Source organism: Caloenas nicobarica, chromosome 1 (assembly GCF_036013445.1).
Source record: "Caloenas nicobarica isolate bCalNic1 chromosome 1, bCalNic1.hap1, whole genome shotgun sequence".
Lineage (NCBI taxonomy): Eukaryota > Metazoa > Chordata > Aves > Columbiformes > Columbidae > Caloenas > Caloenas nicobarica.
Window position 1 is genome coordinate 65,181,833 of NC_088245.1, and position 26,991 is coordinate 65,208,823.

At 37.5% G+C, this 26,991-nt stretch overlaps 1 protein-coding gene across 3 annotated transcripts in view; it reads right to left on the reverse strand.

Moving 5' to 3' along the window:
* Positions 1–26,991, reverse strand: part of GNPTAB (N-acetylglucosamine-1-phosphate transferase subunits alpha and beta) — a 50,094-nt gene that overhangs the window by 12,518 nt on the left and 10,585 nt on the right. For all 3 annotated transcript variants that reach the window (XM_065635411.1, XM_065635426.1, XM_065635419.1), the window contains 15 exons: positions 26,711–26,830; positions 24,760–24,801; positions 24,006–24,211; positions 23,258–23,322; positions 22,855–22,989; positions 14,372–14,533; positions 12,417–12,596; positions 11,142–11,312; positions 9,324–9,447; positions 8,360–8,563; positions 6,004–7,112; positions 4,619–4,818; positions 4,136–4,355; positions 2,964–3,077; positions 268–353 (listed from right to left, as the gene is read on the reverse strand). In XM_065635411.1, the coding sequence (XP_065491483.1) occupies positions 268–353; positions 2,964–3,077; positions 4,136–4,355; positions 4,619–4,818; positions 6,004–7,112; positions 8,360–8,563; positions 9,324–9,447; positions 11,142–11,312; positions 12,417–12,596; positions 14,372–14,533; positions 22,855–22,989; positions 23,258–23,322; positions 24,006–24,211; positions 24,760–24,801; positions 26,711–26,830 (3,138 nt within the window). The remainder of the gene's footprint in view (positions 1–267; positions 354–2,963; positions 3,078–4,135; positions 4,356–4,618; positions 4,819–6,003; positions 7,113–8,359; positions 8,564–9,323; positions 9,448–11,141; positions 11,313–12,416; positions 12,597–14,371; positions 14,534–22,854; positions 22,990–23,257; positions 23,323–24,005; positions 24,212–24,759; positions 24,802–26,710; positions 26,831–26,991) is intronic.

Here is a 26,991-nt window from a genome sequence, read left to right on the forward strand (position 1 = left end):
ACAAATTAGGATCTGACCCAAGATGACGGGAGTAGCATGGAAATATTTAGCCTACTAAATAAGAAACTATAAAAAAACCCACATCATTCTGCACACTGAAACATACATAAGTAGATATCAGTATGTTTCTTCAGTTCTACTGTTAAAATAAGCTAAGCTAAGATTTGTTAACATACACATTCAATCTTTGGTCATATACATGTATATATTACTTTTTATTGCTTTACAAAACCTAGCATAGCTTTTCACAGGACTGTAACAACATACCTGTATTTGTTTTTGTCCTTGTATGCCTTACGAATTTTGTCAGTCACAGGTTTGCAATTAGTCACTAGGTTTTTTGTTACTGGAGGCTGGAAGATAACATTGCTTAGATTATATGTTACTGAAAATGACAGAGTCTGTTATAAAGATGTACTTTGTAGAAAACTTATATTACAGCTAGAAACGCCTGCACACGCTTTACTCTTCTGGAATGAAAAGCAATATTTTCTTGATCAACTGTTGAGGGGAAAACCAAATAAAGACATGATACTGGTGCACAACATCACGATTTCCTATGCATATAAATATTATAGGAAAAATACAGATTTTTTGGGGGGGCAAAAAACATTGCAACTTCAGCATTTCATCCTCACTAAAATATTCAGCTCATTTGACAGCTGTCTTTCACATTCCTCTGGTAGACGTCACCAGTTACACTGGCCAGGCAAACTCTGCAGAACAGGTGATACATGAGGCCTTACTTCTACCACAATCTATGTTGAAACAATTCTGGGAAATAAAATCCCCATTCTGAAGGGATATTTCTATGGGAGTAGACTCACTGCAAGAAATGTAGCTGTTGCAGACAACAGAAGTAGAAAAATTAGGCATCTGTGCTAAACACAAATGCTATTTTTTCACTATTTGAACTGACTGATAAGTACATTAGTCATTACTGCTTAGATTAGCAATATTTTACTAACTCTCAAAAAAAATTAAAGTAATCTGACATTGTACCTAGCCACAGAAACTTATTTTTAACTCCATCTTAAAATATATTCATGGCATTCAAAGTTCTTCACAGAATTCTGCAAACTGAATTGAGAGTCATGAAGAGGCAAAATGAAGTAAGGCTATACTGGATGTAATGTCCTCAGACTGTGCAGGATTCTCAAATCCACATTCCCATTTCTTCAAATCAGGCTGACAGAATTGCTTTATATAAAACTTTGATGGAATTCAGACTTAAGGGAAAATATTTTTAAAACCTTGTAACATAACCTGATAAGAATACAAGGCAGGATAGATGTCCAGAGGGAACAGAAGAAAAAGATGATAAAATAGTCAATGCCCATATACATTTATCTACGCACACATTGTAGATCTCTATACTATGAACTGCATGTGTTGGGGATCAATAATACTCTTCCACTACCCAATAGGTCATGATCTGTACTCATTGGAATAATTTTTGCTTTGATACAGTATTGGTTTGAAGCTATAAACCACCAGGTCATCAATTTAGCAAAGTACGTGCACACTTTTTTTTTTTTTTAATGCAAAGGTTGATGCAGGAATTAGGTTCTCATTGTAAAATAAATTTTGGTATTAGTATCAGATCTAAAGAGCCTAGATTCCTAAATTCCAGCAAATTTTAATGAGAATTTGACCACTAAAACATAAATTAAGGACTTAAATCCTTAAGGAACATCTAGTCCTAAGACCTCAGTTTTCACAGAATCACAGAATACTTTAAGATTGGAAGGGACCTCAGGAGCTCATCTGGTCCAACATACCTGCTCATACAGAGCCACCTGGTGCCAGTTGCTCAGGACTATGTCCAGATGGCTTTTGATTATCTCCAGGGATGGACACAGCCCACAAATAGGCAACCTGCATCAGTGTTTGGTCACCCGCACAGTAAAAAAGTGTTTCCTGGAGTTCAGAAGGAACCTCCTGTGTTTTGGTTTGTACCCATTGCCTCTGGTCTTGTCACTGGACACCTCTAAAAAGAGCCTGGCCCCATCTTTGAGCCTTCCCTTCAGGTATTATAGACATTGATGTGATCCCTCCTTGAAAGTACTCTTCTTTAGGCTGAAAAGCCCCAGTTCTCTCAGCTTTTTCTCCTAAGATAAATGCTTCAGCTCCTTAATCACCTTCATGGTCCTTCACTGGACTCTCTCCAGTATGTTCACATGTCCCTTGTACTGAGAAGTCTGGAACTGGACCCAGCACTCCAGGTGTGGCCTCAGCAGTGCTGAGTAGAGGGGAAGGATCACCATCCTCAATGTGACAGCAACACTTTGTCTAAGGCAGCCCAGGAGACCATCAGCCACCTTTGTGACGAGGGCACGCTGCTGGCTTATGTTCAACTTGGTGTCCAACAGGACCCCCAGGTCATTTGCTACCAAGTTGCTTCCCAGCAGGATGGCCCCCAGTGTATACTGGTATGCAGGGTTGTTCTTCCCCAGGTGTAGGACTTAGCACTTCACCTTGCTGAACTTCCTGAGGTTCCTGTCAGCCCATCTTTGGATGTTAAAAGGAGCTAGTCTGAAGCCTTCAAATTAGGAAGAATTATTCTGAAGACATTCAGTTGATGCTTTGGTGTTTTCTTGTGTTTTGTTTTGAACACATGAGTTATAATTCAGATAAAGAATTATCAGAAAGTTCTACTCAGAGAGGTATTTGGCTTACTGTCTTTTTTGTTCACAATAGTGGATTTTCTTAACAAGGATGACTTTTTAAATCCCATGTATAATAACATTCTAAAGCTCAGCTTTTCTCTGTGTTTGAGGGAAATTAATGGCTTTATAAGTTATAAAGTAGCTTGTAAATTTTTCATTTTATAACAATTCATGTACACACAAGTAGAAATTTTTGTAAATACTTTCCTTCTAGAAATCACACCAGATTTTCAAGCACAGTAAAAACATGCTCAGGAAAGAAACCAAGCATCTTTTCAGACCAATGTTTCTTACCAGATTGGGATCATAATAGGCTTCCTGAGTTGGTGGAATGACATGGATCCGAGTGATGTTGGCAGGAAGAACTTTAGAGCAATTTATTAGCATTTGTTCTAGACTCGTCAAATCCTAACAGAAAGGGAAGAAAAAAAAAAAGAAACTTGTTTTCTCACTGACATAATTCTAAAAATCGTGGGTGCACAGACATATTTAGTGTTATCTATGTAACAAATTTTCATGCTAAAAAAAAAGACGACCTAATATTCAGTAGAAGCTAATTCAATAACTGCCAAAGTCAGTGGGACTCCCCATACGCCTAAAGTAAATGCTCAGCGCATAGTTGAATTAAGATCAGATAAAGCATGACTTAATGTTATTTTCACCTAAAAATGTAAAACACACCTTTACTGATTATGTCAGGATTATACAGAATTCCCAAACCAGCAGTGGCATAGTAAATCCCAAATCAAGCAAACAAACAGAAAAGCGAACTGAAAGAATGTGAAGAAGTTTTTCTGACTAAGGTCCAGGTCAGGAACACACTAAAGCAGGGCTGTGTTCCAGCTATGCAAATGATTTTCTGTGCTATTTCAATAACAAATTATTTTATTGGATTGTGCTGATTCCTCTTAATAAAGCACAAATAGTACACTTCATTCTCTACTAACTGTCTCTGGGAGCGTAAGTCCTACAAAGACCATGTCTCTTGGTTTATCAGGTTCCCAGAAACACAGAAATGTGAATCTTTGTATATGGTCATAGTATTTACTAGTATGACTTCTTTGCTACCATTTTTCTGACTTCTTTCTTTACGCCACAAGTTCCTCAGGGAAAGGACCGTCTTTTACTATGTGCAAGAACAAAAGTACGCACAGCAGGATCCCAGTCTTCCCAGTGGCTTTTACCAGTGAACGTCTTTTCTGACATACCCACACCAATCGCTTTCTTGAATTTGGACACCGGTGATCCATTTTTCTAATGTTGCTACAACTCTTTTCAATTGTTGGCTCCATATATCAATGATAAAGTGGGATACCATGTTATATTCTCCAGGTAAAAATTAAAAATTGCCAAATGTTACAGATGCTATAAAGCATGGATAAAGACAGACTTGACTCATTTTATTTTAACAGTTTTGAACTTTAAAATTGCAGTTACTCTAAAAGTTATTGGTAAGGGAAGAGTACCTGCAAACTCAATGGTAGTTCATGGATTCTTGTGGCCAACGTGCGAATCTCTCGGTCAGACAAAATGCCTGACTGGTCCGTATCAACCTCATCGAAGATTTGAGAAATATTCAGAGGCTGGACTGCACTCATAAGATAGTAGAAATATGAAAAAGCAAACTGCATATCTTCTGAGTGCCGCACTTTGTGAAGTGATGTCTTGTCAAACTCCTCAGGAAACCTGTATAAGAATGTAAACTAATTTAGTACTCCAGTTTCTTAAACATTCCTTACCTAAAAATGAATTATCATCTAGAACTTTAAAAAGTTCCTCTAAGGTCTCCTTATTTTAGCACAGCTATCATGTTGTCATAAATTCCCTGTCTCCCTTTGCAAAATACAATTTTAATGAGTAGCCCTCAACACACTGGAAGTAGCTATAGCAAACATCAACAGAAATGTAGAACCCACTACAGTTTTACATTATTCCAAAGACACACTCACATATCCTGTAGCTCTTGCATAACAGTGCGGTCAATCATGTGAGGCATATGAGCAGGGACTTTCCGAGATGTAAATCCAAATTTGCTGTTTAAAAGCTTATTAACATATCGAAGAGAATCGGCAAATGTATCTTTCAGCTGCCTCCCAAAATGTTTACCATCAGTGAAGTATGACATTCGTTTGAGTAATGACTCTTCCTCCTAAACAGCAGGACATGTATAAATCAAGGTTACATTACCAAAAAAGACCAAAAACATTAAACACACAAGAAAAATGACATTTCAGTCAGGTGCCAACTCTTTCCAATATTTGAAAATGGGAAGAGAAATTCTGAATACTTTTCCTCATATTGCCTAGTTCTTCCTTTTAAAATGGAAGATTAAAGGTAATTTCTTCCTTAAAATTTTCATGCTTTGAGGAAAAGTAGTCTATAAAAAACTTCCTTAATATTTGTGCTCTGACACCTTCCCCACATACGCACACTAAGTCCCTGTTTGCTATTAGATTTATTTCTAATATTGCCTTTTTTTTGATTATTCATCCATATTTGATGAAATGAAATCCTGTGAATATAAAGATTCTTCAAACAAAATCCAATCTCAGACTAACAGAGAGGCCGTCTTGTTTGCATTGACTTAAGGAAAAATCTTCCCTTGGCATCATACCCTAGCCAGGGCTGTCAAACTCATTTTCAGCGGGGGCCACATCAGCCTCATGGTTGCCTTCAAAAGGCCGAACATAATTTTAGGACTGTAGAAATGTAACTACTCCTACATTTATACAGCTCTAAAATTACGTTTGGCCCTTTGAAGGCAACCGTGAGGCTGATGTGGCCCCTGGTGAAAACAAGTTTGAAACCCCAGGAATAGAGGTTTTCAAAACTGACAAAATGCTTTGGCTGGAAGCACAGAAAGGTTCCTACACATTTTCTTGACACGGTCTGGATATTCAGTTTTGTTGGCAGACTTTCAGTTTAACTTCTAGAACCCAAGTACTTACCATTATACATATTTTGTACACGTTCTTCTAATAAACTAGATCCACACTTGCATAAATGCAATCAAAACAAAATGTAAACTTTGCTATTCGCACGTAGTACTACAACAGACTGTGCTAACATACAATGAATAAAAAGTGAATCTGACAGTAAAAAAACAGTAGAAAGGGAACAGAAATGGCTATTCAGCTTTTGCCACCTAGCTAAGAGAGGCCTAGGTCATAAACAAGTAAAATTTTACGTGTAAAGTCAAAAGGAGCTTTCAAAAGAACTCAGTATTTGCCTCAAAGGCAAGACGCATTCTGAATGTATAGATCATATTAACAGTATTCCACTAAATGCAGAAAGATGCAACTATTCCAATAAGCAATGTCATTAAGATACTCACATCAAGAAGGTCCTGGAAATACTTCTTTTTCTCCCATGGCAAAAAGCCTTGGTAACTTCCAGCATACGACTGTAATTTTCTTCCCACTAGTCCCTCCATTACATTTCTGTCCACCTGCACATGCCCTTTTCCTCCTTCCACTCCCTGTGTGTCTTCTCTAGTAGCTAAATTCCCAGTATGTTTTGATTTCTGGGTTTCCCTTAATATGAGTGCATTCAGTACTTTTTCTCGAGTTTCATTTTTATTTCCCATGCTCTGGGCTGGAAGTGTGAATTTAGGCTTTACTTTATTAATAGGTTTATTTGTGTTTGTTGTCACAACAGTCCTCGTTGTTCCTGTAAGCTTTGAAGGAACTTCTTCATTTGCTTTTCTTGTTTTTATTTTGCCATCACTTACAACTCTAAAAGGCTTCTGCCAGCTGGTATAGTTCTTCCGATCTTCTGAACGATTATGTACGCCCTTCATTTCCAGGCCTGTGACACTCTTTGCTGTAGTTAAGAACTGGAAAGGTCTCAGGAGCGCAGCCTTGGACAGGTTAAAGCCTTTCAGAGTTATATCACCATCGAGCAGTTTTAAGTCCAGCTTCTTCAGTGCTAGCTGAACATCTTCAGGAAGGAGAGACACGTTTAGTGACGGTATTATCACCTCTTCACGTAGACTTTCTTTTGTGTCATTTCGACGTCTCTGGACTCTTGGAAAGCGTTTTTCTTCAGGAATATCTTCAAATATCATTTCAGCTTCTGGTATTGAAGTTATAATTTTAAAATCAGAGTTGGATTTTTGCATGGAAGTTGTGTTCAGTTTTGGTTCCTCTCTCGTATCGGCTTCGACAGCTATCTGCATTTTAAACTCTTCATCATCTTTATTTAGAAATGTAAGGTTAAAATAGATCACAGTTGCATTCATGCCACTATGCATTATGAGGTGGATAGTCTTCCATTTGTTAGCAACTGAAGCATGTCGGATAATTGGATTATCACTATACGAACCCTCAGTTCCTTTCTTGGCTATTTCGCTAAAGCTGAAGTAGGGCAGACATTCACCTTTGGGAATAACATAGTAGGTTTGATTAAGCTGAAGTGTCACCTTGTACATCTCCTCAAAGTGATCTGGAAAAATAACAAGAAACAAAACAAATTTCTGTCAATTTGCAGTGCGACACTTTTCTTTCAGTCTTTTTTAATTGCAACATGCCCAGCTAGATTCACTATATAAGCAGGGAGACAGCTTTGTGGAAGAACATTTCCTGTAGCTTCCAGCTCCTTGCTCACCTATCTTTAATAATGAATGACTAGAACATATTCAGATATACAAGGCTGCAAGACGTTCCAGTGGTAAATGTAAAAGCCAATATAATTTATCACTCTTTCAGTCTCTACCTGAAGAGCCTAAGTAGCTTATTATCATGTCACTTAAAATTATGTATCAGTTGTAAGTAACATGCCCATACTATGTTTTTGCCACATTTTAGTAGATTAATGTTACAACAGTTGGATTTCACTGCTCCACTGCATCTTGATTTGAGTGAGACTTCCAAAATCAGATAGGCTGAACTGAAGTTCTCCCTCCCACAGCAGAAGACGTATTATCTGTAAACTCTCACACAAACAAAACCTCACTGCCAGCAACAGAACGGCCAGTAATGCATTTGTGTCTGAGCTGAGATGCAGTGGAGCCTTTACTCTTCCCAACAGGCCAAATTCTTCCATTTCTGTTCCCCTGCCTATACCAGACAGCACTCTCAATCACTTCACTCACTCCTTCTAGTCTTTGACTTCAAAATAAACTTCAGACAACTTCACAGGTAACTGAAAGTAGCTTTTGGCAAGAGCCCAGAGCAAGGCTTGGTTGCATTAGATTGGTTCTTTCATTTCTTAACCACTACAAGCACCATCAAGTCAGCTGTCCTTATTCGGGTAAAAACCGCATAGCTGAAACCTAATTTCTCCATTTAAAGTGTAAGCCTCTTGCTGCTCTGTAAAGCATCATGCACCCCACCCATGCTTGGTCAATAATGGTTTTATTAAATAACGCAGCATACAATGTTGATTCAAGTTTGGATTAGTGAATACAAGAAGCATCTTTCTTCTTCAGCTGCTAGCAGCTCTTTTCCATGACTCTGTGCAGTAGGGGTGTCCAACTCATTTTCACTTGCTTCTACATTTATACAGTCCTAAAATTACATTTGGCCCTCTGAAGGCAACTGCGAGGCTGATGTGGCCCCCAGTGAAAATGAGTTGGACCACCCTGCTGTACAGGGCACATTAGTCCAACCTGAGAGTAATGATGAACCAAAATGATCAGGCTATTCAAGAGAATCCCTGCCGAAAGTTTATCAGCGATGTGCTTTACATACCCTGGCCACAGTCACCAGCATCAAATCCACAGGGGAGGACATTGCAGGCCTGATCACAGAATTTGTCTGCTAGCCAGGAATTAGCACAGCCTTGGTTACAGTATGAAACACCACTTATTCCTGCTCCAAATTGCCATGGTGGTCCATTCCCAATACCTCCAACTGCACCTCCACCGGCAACATAGCGACTACCCCCACTGTTACCTACACGGAGAGAAAAGAAAAACAAAAAACCCCAGTCATTTGAAATCCTTATTTCTAAGGAAAGGCACATTTTAAGCCATAGTGTTAAGCTAGACCAGAGCTGACAATCTTATTTATCACCAGTGAAATTAAAATGGGACAAATACTAACTAGACCACTGTGAATTAGTGTAAAATCTACAGTGTACATAATCTCACTGTAGAAGTTTAGGAACCAACTTAAAATCGCAACAAAATCTCCAACATATTTTGTCTTGGCTTCCAAAAGGCAGGCAGAAAACTGATTTACTTCTTCTCATGCTTGCATGCTTGATTTTACAGTCCCCTTAGAGTGGTATCACTTCCTCAATCCAGTAGCACCACTTCATTTTCCTACCCTGGAGTCCTGGAAATTCAATCTAGGAACTAATGGTGCAGCTTCATAGTCCTGTTATTATTTGGATTCTGAGTCCAAATAATAGATAATATTTTCTATATACTATACAGTAATACATAATAATAATAATTTGAATAGCAAAAACCTTCCTTTTGCTAGTCAAATTTGGTACCCAAAGGAAAATTTTCCTGTCCTCTACTATGTGCTGTCATTTTCCATAGAAATTTGTAGTTTGCAGGAAACAAGGTTTATAATATGTAAGACAACTTTTTTACTATTAAACGACGCAAATTTTGCAGTTACAGGAGAATGATGAATTACAGAATTATTCTTAGGAAAAAAAACCAACAGTTCACTTTTTCTGAATTTAACATTGCTGTCTTACCAATGCAATCACCTCCATCCCAATCACATGCTGAGTTATTACAGGCTTTATCACAGTAACCATCTTTAATCCATGAGCCCGGACAACCCTCAGCACAGTTTGGCACAGGCCAAGTCAAGTAAACCTGGAACAACATTACAGTCTGAGACAAGGGCTGGCAAACAGAAGTCAACTCAGCTTGTTTCTTGTAATATAGAGACTTAAAATACTACTTCCCTCCATATAGTGCCTTAAGCATTCACGAAGCTTTAAAAACAGCATTTAAACCCTACCACCTGTGAAGTTAATGTTATCCCTTTCAAACAGAAGGAAGAACTGAAGAATTCCCATGGCCATACAGTAAGGCAGCAACAGCCAAAAATAGAAAGCAGGACTTCCCAAATCCATTTCCACAAACCATATTCCAATGACAATAAATACTTTGTATTTTATCAGATAAGAAGGGGGAACTTAAACTCTGAAATAGCTCTGCAGTTGACTTGTTCTCCTGATTCAAAATGTTCCTTCATTACTAAACGGTCATGAGATAAGCAGCACATGTTGAACATAATCCTTGAAGCATCTGATCCTCTATGACTTAAATAATTCTAAGAATTGCCACAATAAAAAAGTAGTGCAGGGGTGTATTTTCAACTGGGGAGACATTAAAAACCACACACATTTTCCTTTAGGTCTTACAGTTTCAAGATTTTAGCAGCACATTTCCTACTGAAACATCTACTGATCACAAACCACATTGCACCTAAGCTGACTTTATGGTTATAACTGAGAAGAATAACTGAACAACAGAAATGCACTAAAAATATAATCTTCCAGTTATATGCCTACACCATTAAAGATTTAAAACAACTAAAAGCCTCGTAACATCCTCAAGTAAAGAAACAGTAATTTTAGGGTAGCTTAAACTAATTTTGTACAATCCTTACATGTGGGTACACAAGTGTGCACATCTGCTTGTCTTTAATTCAGTGGTCTCCAGTGTCTTGTATACTTACTGCTTTAATATAAATAATAAATATAAATCTTAACTTTTTCCTGTATGTTGCTCTTGTAGATCAAGCTCACAGACAAAAACTTTGCTGGCAGCCAGTCTTTATGCACGACAACTGCCAATGTTTGCTCATCCTGCTTTCCTAGCTTAACCCCAGCTGTTGATAATAGGTCTGCTGAAAGGCTAAATTACTTGATCTTCATGAATATACAATAGTATATATTTTAGTAAATAATTATATTTATGATTATATACAGATTGGGCAAAGATATTACGGGTGTCTGAAACAGAGGTAATTAACTGTAAATTTAAATATTAGACCAGCTTAAATGTCATCTGACCTCAGTGTTTCCATGGAAGAATTGATTGTGTTTTGTTTTGAACTTTTCCCACAAAACAAAAAAGAATTTACAAGGGAGGGAAGACTGACAGCTACCAAACATCACATCAGTCTTACCAGCGCTCCAACAGAAAGTGGAAGAATTAAGAGAACAACACTGATAAACCAAAGCATGAAGCCTGACAGAGGAACCATTATACTGCCAGAGACCTTGTGAGTGAATATGAACAAAAGTAATTCTGTAACCCAAATATCAACACAGCACACATGCAAAAAAAGACAGAGCCCTCAACACACTGCACCTTTGCAAACAATTGTCTAGTTAAGAATAATGAACCTTTACAGGTAAAAGGGGGAGTGAAGGCAAATTTTATTATTTTTATATTTGCTCTTCCTTTCAAAGCCGTGTTTCTTTGATTTTCATTATATTAGCATAGAAAAGTTTTACACCTACTTCTGCTAAAAAAATCCTCTCATAATGGCTTACCTTTTGACCTTTAGAGTGACTGTAAAAATCATCAGGCCAAACATCCTTCCCAAACATAACATCATCATTGAGATAGATGAACTTCTGAGAGAGGCCACTGATACGATGAATGTGACTTTCAATAGCTGGTGAACTGAAGGTAGGCAAGTGACTCACATTCTGAAATATTTCCTAAAATAAAAAAAAGCCCCAACAACCCAAAACAGTTTCAGAAAGCAAAATTAAATTAAGAAAATAAAACAAACACAAACCATAAAAGGTCAGGCACAACAGATATATTTGATACTTATCTACTAAAAAAAAAAAAGAAAAAAAAATTGTCAAGACCAGGAAGAGATACGAATGACCAAAAGAAAACAAGTGAAAATATTTTAGAAAAAAAACCCCAAACTTTGCTATCTCATTTTCCCACACAAAACCATTTTAAAGTCTATTGCTTAACTAAGAAACTGCACCTGGTTCAATGCAAAGACATAAACTCCTCTCTCACTGGGTACTGGATCAGGCCCAGTGGACACATTTATACTTCTCATGCAGTACAGGCTCCACAAAATTTCAAGCAAGTTGAACATGTTCCAGCATTCAAAAAGTCGGGATTCTTCTATCTCTTTCAAGTAACTTCACAAGCAGACAGCAACAGAAGTTGAATTAGTATCTTGTTACCACTTAGATTGCTCAGGGCTCCTACCACATGTCCAGCTACCAAAATTACTCCCGAATTCATAATAAGAAGCTACTAAAGTATTTTTGTTTCACTTACTCAGGAAGCTTGAAGGATTCCCCTTCTCTTTTTAAATAAGCCTTTTAGAATGCTCAGCTAGTTTTTTTGGCAGCCACCTTCCTAGTTCCAGTAATTGTAATCCATCTTGTCTCAACACACGCTTATTAGGTTATTACTAGTCCTGCGAGACTGTTTATGGATTCAGATTATGTTTTCTTCTCCCTAGGTTTTTTATAAATAGACTTTATAACGAAAGTAGACATGAGTATATGTTAGCTGAAGCCTCAGTATTTAAAAAAAGTGGACTAAATGAAAGCTTGATATATATTCGGCTATCTACTTAGCCAAAATATAAAGACATATCGGGGCTTAATAAAACCATGGATGAGACAGGGGAAGGGGTGGTCACTTCTACCTTCCAAATAAATGTAACCTTTAGATGAAGGGGCATAACTACATTTCAAAACAAACACAAAATCTTTACTACTGGCATTTTCCTGCTGGTATGGTTGCTTGTTTGAGGTTTTTGGTGAGGTTTTTTGATAGGCTTTTACCTGATGTGTCACTATGGTTATCCGAGGATTATCCAGATTAAGCCAGGAAGGAATCTGCCCATTAGTGACAATGAAAATATGTCGTACCCAAGGGGCATGCCTCTCTATTGATCGTAATGAGTATCTCAGCTCTTCGTTATCTTCAAAACGGCTGGCAGAAATATCTTCATCTTGTTTAGACTATAAAAAGAACAAATCTTTTTGTAATTTTTAAATACGTATTCAAGTTCTGATCCAGCTAGATAACAACAGTGTGCTTTAGCACAGAGGTGCATAAGCATTTGAGGATTTAGATATTCAAAAAGAACAAGTACATTGATCAAGTACCATTATTCTTCTAAAGGATCATATTCTTCTGAATTATCAAGGTGAACAATACAATCTTCTGACATCAATGGCTGACCACCTGATAGCATTAGGATGTCTGCTGACCACAATGCGAGATGACAGCATCTTGTGTGATCCTGGCTCTTGAAGAAAGAGCTCCAGATAAAACACACCCTCCTGTTTTCCTGGATTATTAGTCTCAATTATTTCCTGATCTTGACCAAAAGCCAAGTTGCAGTTCAAATTCGTAACATCACCTTTCAGAAATCCAGCTTTAAGAGGCAGGGCCTTGCAAGTACATTGCATCATAAGCCATATATAAATGTCACCTGATATAGATACACTGGAAGTGTCATGATGTAGCAGCTCTCCAATTAGTCCCTGCTCTTTTATTTTAAAGAACTTAAGCAGGAGAAAATTAACAAAATTGAGCCTAGTAATATTCACTAAATAGCTAAATATTTCCATAAGTTTTTGTTAAAAAGACAACTTTGTAATTAGAAGCTCTTCAGGTAAGTAAAAAAAATCAGGTTACATGACACTGTAGCAGGTTTCTTTTCCCATTTATTAGAACTTAAATATCTCTTCTAAAAACAACAATTAAGGTTATCTAAAAGAAATATTTCTAAAAGAAGTACATCCAGCTGAAACAGGAAACTCAAGAAAAATTTGAATGTTCAACAATTACCATTTTCACTGCATATTGTGCACACTGTATCTAAGTCTCCTTCTTTTCTAACATGTACAATAACACAGCTTACACATTCTCAAAAACATAACAACTGAAAGCATTTCAGCAACACCAGTATCCATTAGCTAGGTACCCATTTACAAAATAATGCATAATTTCAACATGGGGAAGTATAAAGCTTGAGTTCAGGGTTTGTATTAACAAAGAAAAGTTCCCAAAAGCCAGGTTCACAGAATACAAATAGAGACTGCAAGCTTTACTGGAGAGGGCACATTTACTTTACCCATGCCACTTGACGTTTACGGTAAAATTAAATTCTAGCAGGAGAAAAAAAAAATTTTAGAACATCTTATCTTGAAACAGACATCTTGTTACTGTATTTCCTTTTGCTAAACCAAACATCCTTGCTTGCATCAAAAGCATTTGAAGTAAACCTCTTTTCCACACAGACATCTGTATTTCAGGTCTACAGAATTTTTAGAAGAGAAGTAATTAGCATTTGCTCAGCATACATGATGCTGCAAAGCAAAAAATGTCTAAGAAACATATCAGAAAGGAGATAATCACGTTTGTTAATAAAGCCCTCTGTCTCGCCCACACAAGATGCCTGCTTATCTGCCAGTGCCAGATTCAGTTAAGTCTTTCAGGACTCGAATGCACACGATTTTATCAGAACATGTGCAGAGGGCAAAATTTTTCACTTAGTGGAAAACACAAAAATTAATTTCAATTAAATGTCACTCAGATTCTTCTTCCTCCTTGATTTCAAAATTTGGCAGTGTTCTTGTGATGTTTTTTAACTACATAATACATACTGGATTCTTAAAGCTTCCATGCTTCTGGAAAAAATCCCACGTTCCTTGTCACTGACTCATTAGCCTCTACTTGCAGTTTTTAAAGACTACAACCTTTACATGCTGTAACAGAATTTACTTACCTGACTAACAGAGCTGAGGTCCCACAGTAAATAAGCAGCATTAAGCGTCAGTTCTTTTCCATCTATAGTCATGTTCTTCTTTGCTTGCTTGCTCAGTTCTTGGAAACCCTTAGGGTTACTCAGTTGCAAGAGAGCCACGCTGGCTTCTGAATAGAGCTGCAACTATACAAGCAGAGAGAATAATTTCTGGCATGCACTCAGAGCAGCGCTCTTCCTTTGCCAATTCCACCTTTTTGTTGTATTTTTCTTACTAGAGTTACTAATAAGAACAACTGGTAAGCACTCTTTTAAAGAACCACAATTTTGTAAGAACACAAAAAGGGGCAGTAAAATGGGAAGTGAAAAACACCTAAAGATACAGAACATTTCTAGATGCTTGATTTTCACTTTCCAGAAAAAAAAAATTTCTCTTTACACAACGATCCAGCAACAGTAAATCTGGCCATGTTATAAACATTTCTGGAGCAAGTGAATAGTAAGTCCCCATCCATTTCTTCCTCCTCCAATAACAAGATTCATACTTTTTTACAACTTTATTATATGACTGAAATAATCACACTTTTTTCCATGTTAATCAAGCAAAGCTTTTCTCAGAAAATTAAGGCCACTAATTCATCATTGCCATCAGAAGCGTGACATTTTCAGAATGGTTTACAGATCGACCTACAGCTCAGAAATCTGATACACAAAGGGCTCCAGAACTAATCCGTGTGGGTCTCCAAGTCCTTAACGATGGTTGCCAATATGCTGTTAAGGTCACTTCTTAGTTGGGGACCGTTTGATCTGTTTGCTCTTTTTATCTCTTGCCACTAGTAAGTCTGTATATCAGATTTCATAATGCACAGGATAAGAAGGGGCTTGCACTACATGCGCTCTCTAACAGCTAGTATAGCTTACAAATTGCAGGGCATCAAAACATTTCATTAGAAATAGAGCATAACCCAATAAAATGCTGTGTTTACCACACGAAGTAGCATAAGCTGACACAAGCTAAATGCAGAATTGCACTTTGATTCTCCAAACGCATGCATTTAACAGTCAGACTGAGAATAAATGCAATTCGTCATTAACAATATTAGATGCTATGCTTAATTTTTGTTCCTTCATGCAACCTAAGACAAATAAGCACGTCTACCAGATTTTCAGTTGCATAAAATCTGTAAAAGCAATTAATAAGTTAGTAAAATTTGAATACTGTCATGTTCAAAACCAGCAAACTCAGAGTTTTTTGTAATACTCTTCCGTGTTTTTTAATTTATTTTTTATTAAATCTGACCCTTTCTGATCATTTTAAGACAACACTTGTCCCAGAGTTACCACCCCTTCCCTTAGCAAGACCAGCTGTCCCACTTGTGACATTTTAAAGCTGTTGATGCTTTGACTCATATGCTATTTGAGATCTTTCAATCTGACTTATGAGGTCTGTCATCAGAAAAATCTGATAAATCTCAGACCTTCCAGGGAATCATCTGAACCTACGGGTGGAAAGGATGGCTCCAGTAGCTAAATGGCTGAGGTATAGTTACGGGCTGCAGCTAGCAACCTCCAAAAATATCAATATCTAAATGCTGCAGATTGCTAAGCTGCCAGCAGTGGGTATGTGCTTTATTTAGGAATACAGCAGTGTCACACAGTCCTTTAGAATTTGTCATTTAAAACATAGGTATAACAAACCAAAAGTATTACCATTCTAGAACTTTGAAAGAATTTAAGAACATGTAGTTTTTTCTTTAATTTTCTTCCACCGAAGTCAAACTAACAGGTAACTGTACTACAGATTCCTAACTAGATTTATAACAAACACTTCCCCTTCCCCCCCATTAACACAGCATTTATGCTCTAGCTTTTTCAATATCTAACAGTGCAAGCACAAACAAGAAGTAGCAGAAGAATGTGCTCCATTGCTCAGCATTAAGACAACCCATACACTGAATAATTTTTTTGTATTACATGAGTGGTTTTTCCACCAATACCTTTTTTAAGAAAAAGTCTTTTCATAAGCAGAGCTACCAATAAAGCTAGATTTTAATGAAGTTACCTGGTGATATAACTAACTAGATTCTAATAAATTGCAAGCTCAGCTCAGAGCTTTTTGTTGCTGGCATATTCAAAATAGATTTCTCCCCTGACAAATTTTCTGATGTCTCACAGGTATTATCCTCCTCTCAGTGGGGATGCATGCAACTGCCCATTCCCTTGAAATATTATCTTGTACAGATCATCTTCATCCTAACAAAACAGGCCAGCAGATTCAAAGGTATTATGAAAACAGAACAGAAAAGCAAGCAGGTAGATGCGCAGAGTCAGTGTGACCAGGCGAGCCTCTGCTTCTAACGCAAGCAGGCTGCAAAGACGCTGGCCAGGCACACTGGCACACCCACAGACCACCACCTGTGCACATTTACATTATGCACTTGAAAACAAGACAGGAAAATAGCATCCTCCCCATCAGGTAATTGTAAATGCAGGGTCTATTTGGAACCAGCATGTTTGGCAGTGCTCAGACTTACTACACTAGGAGACAGGGCAGATGGACTAAGCCACCCCATGCAGAAGTAAATGCTTTCAAGGTAAGAGGCCTCAAGAGTGGATTTTTCTTCTGAGGTGGAACTCTTAAACAGTCTTTAAATTATTACGTTTCATCTTAATGGCCAAAGCTGACTGTTACGGAAACGAGCTGCTCCTTTTATCACGTGCCAGTATGGATATTTGGAAAACTCATATGCCCACACAGCAAGGGAAGGGAGATGCATGTGTTGCATTAAAGAGTTACAAAAAGCTTTAAAAATACGAAATACCGTTGTCTTCACAAAGTTATCAAGTTCCCTTTATAAGGTAACTAGTGGGAGGGTCACCTCAGAGCCAGAACCAATGCAATGCCTTAGGTGGTTTGTTTTGTTTTGTGGTTTTGTTCGTTTGTTTTTGTTCTTTTGGTTGTGGGGTTTGGTTCTTTTTGTTTTTCTCCTTTTTTGGGGTGGGGGGGTATGTGTTTGGTTTTTGTTTGTTTCTTTTTTTATTTTTTCCCCCTCTACAAAGCTTACTTATTACATCTGTGTGAACATAAAACACCAATTCCTGAAGCCACTTGTCTGCTCCATCAACACTGACAAGAGCAGCAGTAAGAATCCCAGACCCCCACCCTCAAGGTAGTGAGGACAGCAAACACCCAGCATCACTGTGCCTGCATGTTCCTATGTGAATTTTCTTCCATTAGCAAGACAAGGTCATTAAGACACATTACAGCCCTTAGTTTCCAACATAACTTGCCCATATATGTGTGCACATGCAGATTAAAGAGGAAACAATATTTTGCAAAGGAAGTCAGCAAGCTCTCAGTTTTCTCTGAAGCAATCAAGATATTAAACCTTGAACAAAATTCACGTTTGTCCAAAAATTTTCACTACTCTATACTATATTTCAGTGAAACACTGTTAGCATGATAGCCTCAAAACCACAAAACTAAGCAAATCAAATCCCTTTGCCTTTTCAATACTTCCCTTGACAATCCTTATATCATTACCTAGTTTTTAAGTCAGAAGCGTCTCTTTTAGGCTGAAAAACAGTAGTTTTCTTTATAAATGTAGGTAAGGAGGGAAAGGAAAAGTGAATATTTTAAGTTGTTCTTCTTCATGTATAAGTACAATGTCACATCTTTACAGCCTTTAAAGAAATACGGCTTAGCTGCAGCTGCACAACCAGAGTAACACCTCCACCTAGTGGCTTACTAATGCACTGTTAAGAAAGTGTGTAAAATGAAAAGCAGTCAAATGAAATTTTCAACCACACCTGTCATAACAAGTACAATGTAGAACAACAAATGTGATCAGCAAACACACTACTGCTTACCTTTCATCTGAAAATAAACTTCCATATCATCATATTACAGGGCAGGCCACAAGTACAAAATTTCAGTAGACTGTAACATATTATATATAATTCAACTTCGAAATGGATTCTTTATATATTAAATCTTCACCATTTAACCCCCTCTAGTTGAGTTCAGCTACTTTTCTAAGAGATTTTTATAATAAGAAACACCTGGCTTAGATGTCAGAGCAATTTTTGGTCGTCTTTGGATTCAGAAGTGGTTTAAATCAGACAAACTAAAGCAATCCAATTAAAGCAGCATTACCAACATCAAACGCACTAATAGCTACACTCCTCCCTTTCTCACCTTCCTTCCTTTCTAATAACAGCATTGTTGATTTTTTTAATAACTATTATTACTTACTTCCAGCATTGCACTAAAGGAACAGCCACTTAGAGCACGCAGAAACCCATTACGTGTCAGGAGGTGGCTACGAGATGCCAAGTCTAGCCTAAACTCAGGTGCAAACTTCTTCCTCTCCACTCGGCATCTCACACCACTTCACAGGCTTTAGGTGACAACAGAAGTGATAACAGCACAGTAATTGCTGGAGATTTCAGTGGAGACTGTAAACCACCAACCTTTCTCAACTGTAGCATCTCTCTCCTTGGTAAGGATTAAACCACACTTGGTTATGTTTATCATAACTGCTTACCCTACAACTTCCACTGAATGAAGAACTGATTCTGAGCTAGGATCTTAGTAAATGCTTCTATAGAAACAATCTCATCCACATTTCATATGTTAATTTTTTTATCCTTGGAAATAAAACATTTCCTATATTTATATACATATATTCCATTGTAGGTATAACATGTATAAATTGCTGCTATCAAGAGTAGAGAACAAGCTGGGGAAGAATACACTCCTATGACCACACAGGGTTCAATAATCCAGATTTTATTGTTCTAAATCATCCACCACCAGGAAAAGACACACAGACAGCAGTGATGACTGGATGGAGAAACTGCAGAATGATGTGGATGGCTGAGAAAAATTGATTTTATATGGAGATGACCCTAACCAAATTGCAGAAGAGGAGCTCTTTGGAACAGATAATGAACTGATCACAACGGTAATGTTTACACAAAGATAAGAACACACCAAGGAAAAGACAACCAGCACAAACAGAAAGATGTGTGATCAACTGCATGACACATGACTGCTGACAATGAGAAAACACAACCAAGACAGAGTAAGGAAAAATCATGTAGAAAAGATAATAGGCATGGGATGTCGCTTCCATAAAAACAGACGAGGAGATAGGAGACATATCTAAGACACCCAAGAGATGTTTGTCTGGACAGTAACGCAAAACCACAGAGAAACTATAACATTAAGATTTGCTAACGAGTTAAGCTAGTGATCAGCTCAGATACAGGCAATATATTAGCCAGCTGGTTGGACATGAAAAGCTGAAACACAGAATTCATCCATTATGGTTTTTGTTGGACTAATACAGCTAGGAGATCCTACTGGAATGGAAAAAAAGATGACTGCAATAAAAAAAATTAAGGTCCAGGCAGAATCGTTCCACAAGTATTAAAACCACAGATAATAAAAACCAGCGGGTGGCTCAAAAGCAATTAGAAGAAATCTGGGTATTTCATTCCTCCAAGGTGTCCATGAAAGACAGAAGGTCTCTATTATAGTACAAAAGACACAGGCTAGTCTAAAAATAACGTCTGTGTCTTGACAGATTTACAGCAGAAATCCTGGAGAGAATTATGAGCTTCTCAGTGCTGGAAGCAAAAATCCACACAGGAATATTAAGGAGCAAAAGCATCAACGCTGACATGAACAACAGGTAATGCAATTAGAGAAATAACCACAAATAATGAAGTTAGAAATTGCACGAGGAGAGCTGGGGAGCAAGGGAAAACACACACACACAAAAAAAACCCCAACCAACCACCACCACCACCCACAAAATCAAAACAAAAAAACCCAAACCAAAAAAACCCAAAACCAAACCAAAACCACACCACATAGAAGAAAATACCCACAACAAGTATTCTTATACTAAAAGTATATTTTAGCAGCAAAAATATTAGTACAAGCCATGACACCAGACAGAGGGAATAAGAGAAGGAAGGATACTGAAGGGCCCAAGACAGATACATAAAAGTTACTCTCACAAAGGAACACCAAGTGTTAATGACACAAGGCACCAGAGTTTAAAAAAAAAAAACAAAAAAAAAACACCACAAAAGAGTAGGGTACTACAGAGAAAAGAACTGACTTAAGTCAAAATCATTTTGGAAAAAGGGTATAAAGCAATATCTGCTAAGAGACAGAGACTGAAATTCCAAATATTGTTTGAGGGGGAACATTCCTCAGAACTATGCTACTATGAGAGCTTATATCTATGATGTTCAACCAGAGAACAAACATTGCCTAAAACTGCGCTCCAATACACTCCTAGATGTGGAAGACGACAGATTTCTTTTCCACCAAATATTCTCTGAACTGATAAAGGCAATATTATTTCAGATAGCAATTTAGCAATTAATCAGAACATTACAGAAGAGTTGCTCCTAGAAAATTACCCTAGGTCAGGAAAATGTAAGCTGAACCATTTTAAATTGAAATAGAAAAGAAATCATTAAGGAACATCTTGTTACTAAATTTCTTGAATGCCTAATGGCAAGTTTAACAAGTGAAAATAGCTGGTAATTGAAGTCAAAGGTATTCTGAGCTCTTCAGCTCCATTAAGTCAAATGTGTTAAAACTACCAGGAACCTGTAATTTAAGCTGTGGTGAGGGAACTGGAAAAAGCTCCAAATCCAAAAGCATTGAACCTGCACTCTGAGACTCTTCACATGGCTCAAAGTCAGAAAGCATTCAACCAACAATGTTCCTCACGCGAACTTGAAATGAAGAACCTCGCATCTCAGACAGCAAAACTGAAGTACCATCTCCTGCTGGATGACCTCATTTCTCTACAGTAAACACCATTTCTTTAAAGCAATTAAAAATACCCATAGCATATAAAACAAGCAGAGAGTGGCAGATCGATCATATTAATATTCATTACTGTTTAGCCAATGCACCACTAAGAAAGAAGGAAGGTTGCCTTGGCCAGTCCAGAGCACACCTGCCATCGCTCACCCAAACTAGCGACAGATTCACAATAGCAAGGGACAATTTTTATTAACAGCATCAATACACAGCAAGGGAAGGATGCAAGGGAGGTTATGTAGAAATGGTGGCAGCACTGTTTGCAATGAGCATCATCTAGCACACAGCCAGTCTCTGATGGTCTGCTGGCCTTGGGTTAGCTATGTACTAGGTATTTTTCACTGTGTTAAAAGTTCTTGTGATGCCTCGTTTAAAATGCTGTACAAAATTCCATTCAATCGTGTTGAAGGCAGACACATCCACAATGGAAGTGGCAGAGAAGGGCTGTCAGAAGGATGAGAGGAATGGAGAGCAAATGCTGTGGGATGAAAAGCCAGAGCCATTCTGTATGAATACATGACAGATGTAAACAAAGGCAAAAGAAAAGAGCTATTTAAGCTTAAGTAACTGTTTAAGAGCTCTCTCTATTAAGCTGTTGAAGCATGTGTAGGAAGAGGGGGAAAAATGTTTACTTCAGAAGGTTTCTACAATACCATTACTGAGATTAAGACAGCCTGTTAACACAAGCCAAGACAAGAAAGAAGAAATTCAGGCTGGTCACACTTCAACTTAATGCAAGCTATGAAAAGGGTTACACAATAGTTTCTGCAATAGCAGAATACATGACTTGTAACTCAGCCTGCCAAAAAAAAGAAACAAGAAAAGGAAGTCATGCTTATTCAGGCACCAAGAAACAATAAAGTAAATTTGCAAATCCTATAGGTGGGCATCAGACTAAAGACGACATTACTTATGCAATGACATCCTTCTATCCCTGCTAACTCCTCCTCCTCCATGAACTCTCTGGCCTCAGTCCCTTTCACACCACCAATCACATCTCCCTCCAATACATAAGCTATTGATTTTCACAGACTTTTGAAACTTTTACCTATCTGTTAAACCTGGCTGTAACTGGAAAAGGTGTCCAAATGGCAGGACAGAACAGAATGTATGAAATGTTAATGGATGGCACAGCCACACAAGTTGTGATCTACTGTTGCCTTGCAGGTGGATAAGTTCAAGTGCAACTTGCTCAAGGCCATACAGAGTAGTTGGCAGACAGAAATACAGCATTCAGCTGTGAAACAATCCAGTGTTGTTAATTAAGGTAATTCTTCTAAAAGCAGAGAGGGAAGAAAAAAAGCTAAGAAGCTACATAAACAAAATTCTGTCACATTAAACATGCCAGTGCTATAGTATACTTCGGCAAGACAAGAGCTAATAGGAAATGGCTGAGAGAAACTGATAAGGCTGGTACATTTTAATCAGTTGCAGGCTAGCAAATCTAATGCCTAATAATTTGCAGTCACAGAATGGACAACTGGTCTTTTGAATGTAACTGTCTCAGTCACTGTTTACTGTTCTTCAAGAACACAGAGTCACACAGAAAAACAGATTACTATCAGAAACATCCTAAGTCTCCTAGGTGGGTGAGATCCCATATATGAACCATTCCAAAAATCAGTACAAGTTACTCTTGCCTTCAGACCCTTACCAGTTTTACTTTAGAGGCCAGGCTCTCCGGTAGTTTTGTTCGTAGCTGATTTGTCTCTTTGAATGTAGCTGGAAATCCACTAAGGAAGGCCAAGTCTTGCATTAATACTAGACCTGGAACTTCTTTGTCTGTAGTCTAAAAACAAGAAAACAGGATATAAAGACTTTTTTAAACATACAGTAATTCACGTTCATCTGCCAATCCTTCATGAGGTGCCAGATTTAATAGTGTATATTTTGTCATTTAACCCAAACTTCGAAATTGAAATAAGGGTTATTTAGAAAGCTTTCACTTCTTACTACATGTGAGTTATGGAAAGAGAATAGCACAGAAACATTTTCTAAAGATGTACAAGAAGTTTAACATATACAAAAGCTAATCAACAGATCTTAAAAATACATACCAAGTAACCCCTCCATACTATGTGTTTGCTGATGTCTTTTAACATTCCAGAATGGGCAGCTTCAACTAGAATAAATAAAATGCGTTGCAAATCAAAAACTGAAAGTCACTTCTTTCATCTCTTCTAGTAACTAGGATATGTTTTTGCAAAGTAAAAAGATTTGGATATGTGTGCTGCAAAGAGTTGTCTTTATAACTGGTAAACAAAACTCCTGGTGGTAAACACCAGTGGTTGGACTAGTGGGTGGTAGTGGTCAGGTACTAGATACTAAACAAAATAAGAAGCCCATACCTGCTCTAAGATCCTACTTACATATGCTGGACACATGGATAATTAAGGCAGGCAATCCTTTGAGCAAGGGCAGAACTTATTTCACAACATTCAAACTAGACTTCACAGCAATTAAAAGAGGATTTCTAAAACTAATCTTCCTCAGTCTAAACCTCAGTCTTCTGAAATTATCAGTGCAACACAGATATTCAGATATCAAACCTGTTTTGCAATAGTCTTTTAAAGCATGGAACACTAATCATCTGTAATCAGGTGTCTGGGAGGTAGGCAAACAGTATCATTGATGTCATCATTCAGAGGAACAGACTGAGGGCGAGAGACACTGAATGACTTGCTAAAGTCAAACAGAAAATTAGTGGCAGAGTCAGTATTGGAGGGGAAAAAAACCTATTTCACAGCAGCTTACTGAAAAGCTTGATCTATAAAACTGGCTCGAATCTACCAAATATGTTCTTACCATCCTTAGGGCTATCAAAAACAATTACAGTCACGTTGGTAGAAGGATTTTTTGGTTTTGCTACAAAGAACATATTGTTAGCAGCTTGTAAAGCAGGATGAATGGACAGCAGGTCTTTCAGGGTGACGTTGGTAGGCAGCGCAGGATCCAGGACAAGCATTGGCACTTTGATGCAGTGTGTCAGTAAACACTCCAGTTGCCTCTCACTACAGCAAAATACCAAAGGTATATTTAATACAAGTAGAAAATTTAAGACAAAAATCAATGATAGATGCAATAAGAGATGTTTTTGCAAAATCTGATCGATTATTTCTAACATCTGCTGCGGGAGGGAGAAATTACTAAAAGCATGCTTATTTTGCTGCAGAAGGTGAATATCTGGCTGTTACAGCTTAGCTCATTCCCATAACTGTTTTTTCAAAAGTTTCCAAGATTTCAAAGTTTTAATTACAAAACTCCAAGTACATAAGCGTTAAAAATCCACAATCGGAATAGGAACTATGCCTAACCAGTGACAAGGGTATGCTTTCTGAACTTCAGAAATTGCCGCATTTTAAGAAGCTCATTCATATATGTCACAATAACATTACTTTTATTCAACATATCATGCTGTCAAATTCTCTTGAAGTGACACAGCAGAAAAGCATTCATGGGCCATAGAAAACCAAACCTCCTGAACTAGCATCTGCCTTCAGCTAACAATGAGTAGGACATCATTTATTCCAATTTATGCCCCAAACTGCAAAAAACTCACCTCTTCTTTGTTGGTTCTGTTGCATTCTTTCCAAGGATTTCCCTATTAAAAAATTAAAACAACTACATTAAATAACACTGAGTTGACAGCAAGGAATTTAGTCTAATTTCAGGATGTTAACAGAGTCAGACACACAATGCTAGAACACCGATAACCCAGTTGCAAAATGGGCTTGCCACAGCAAGCACAGGCTGACACAGGTGCCCCTCACCGTTCACCCTCATGCAGCGTAGCTCAAAAATTCTTGGTTGTGCAGACAGCTGTGGCAGCAGGACTCTTTTCGCTAACAGGATTTTCAGGGGTTATTATTAGATTACGTAACAAAACTGATGTTGATATGAAAAACACTGGTAAGCAACCAGGATGAAGTGACCCGAAACTAGGCTGAGTTGATTGTTTTGCCTAACACACGTTTTGATAAGGTCTATCATGCATTTGCCATGTGCATGCAGAAGGTAATGAGGATTAACGTAAAGGTAGTACAGTGCTGACTACAAATAATAATTACTATCAGAAGAGTACCCTTCCACAGACATGAACAGAAAGAAAACCACCATCCATCAAGCTACTCTCTCCCACTGAAGAGTAAAGCACCTGGACCATGACTAGCTCAGTGCAGGCATATCAACAAGAAAGTTACAACTTATTAAGTTTTGCTAGGCAATACAAAATATACACTCATTAGAGATTTATAGGATCTTTGTCTTCTGCAGTTATTAATACCTAGATCTAATGAAACAGTTCTTTTTGTAACAGTGCTGATTTCAAAGTACATGAAAAAAGTTATACACAAGGGAGAGAACGAGCTGCCCCTGTAGATAATGAATGTGACATGGACATGAGTCTCACTCATAAGCTTGATACCAACTTTCCAAATCAGCATTAAGGAAAAAAACAGTAAGTGGTTTTCCCTTTGTAAAATGGGAATCACAGCATAAGTGATGACATAGGTAAAACCACTAACATTTGCTATATGAACTGCTAGGAAAATACTAGTATAAATTTGAAAGCTTTTCAGAGCAGAGACCATGCCTATGTTTAAGATCTTTAAATTTAAAGGATTTAAAGTTCTACTAATTATTTAATTGTTTAGGTAGCAATTTGCACAATTTCACTTATGATTATATTGTCAGTGGTACCTAGATTGCAAGTCATAATATGCAAAAAATCTGATCAATGTGCTCACTTGTGGATTTCAGATTATTCTGAATTAAACTATTACAACCCTTAAAATACAGACTCGTTCTTCCATTTAGCATATTTTCTGACCAAAACAGATCACGTGACCACAGAGTTCCTTATTAAGAACTAAATCAATGGTTATGAGACACGATGTAAGGTATCTGCAGCCACCTGTGTTTGAAGCCTATCAGTATAGCACAATCTGTAACGCCAAACGCAGAAATACATGTCTTTCCCTCCTTAGTTAGAACACTAACTCAAACATTTATTTCATGGATAAATTATTTCCCTCTTTCTCAGTTTCAGAGTTTGGGAGACTACAAATCTAACTTTAAAAATGAGCCTTAAGAAACATATGATTAAAATTTTATTAAATCCATTATAAAAAGAAATACTGGGGGGCAGAATGAGGAGGAAGAAGGGGATGAAAAGAGGTTATACACTTGAAATATAGTATTATTACTATAATTAAAAAACTGAGTTATAGAAATCAATACAAAGCGACATACAAAGCACAGTTATCTGCATGGCATTTTACACCTTCAAGATAGAACAGCCTTAATTACTTTAAATTATTATGCTTTGTCCCTTAGTTTTCTGATTAGTCAGTACTTCATAGCTAAACGTAGAACTGAAAAAAGGTTTCATGAAGTGAGAAAATATGCTTTGAATTTTCATGTTGAGTAACATGGGAGAAAAAACAGAGGGCTAGTACTGCATTAGATTGCTGCTGTTGGTTAAAGGGAAAAAAAACACATGAGATTATTACCTCATTATTTTCTGTTCTTCCTCCATCTGTTCTCTGACCTGTTGCAATTCTTTGATCAGCTCAACATCTGTGCCATTCACCCAGGTGTATACCACATCAATTGGCATGGGTAAACAAAGCCTACATAATTCAAATGAAAACTACATGAGCTGTTTAATATTACATTATAAGTTTTTGTAGCATCCTATGATAGCAATTTCTGTCTAACAACAGAAATAGTTGGTATCTGGGCTGCAAACAAGACAAAGCAAAAAGCTTCTCTTTAGCTATGTATATCATCT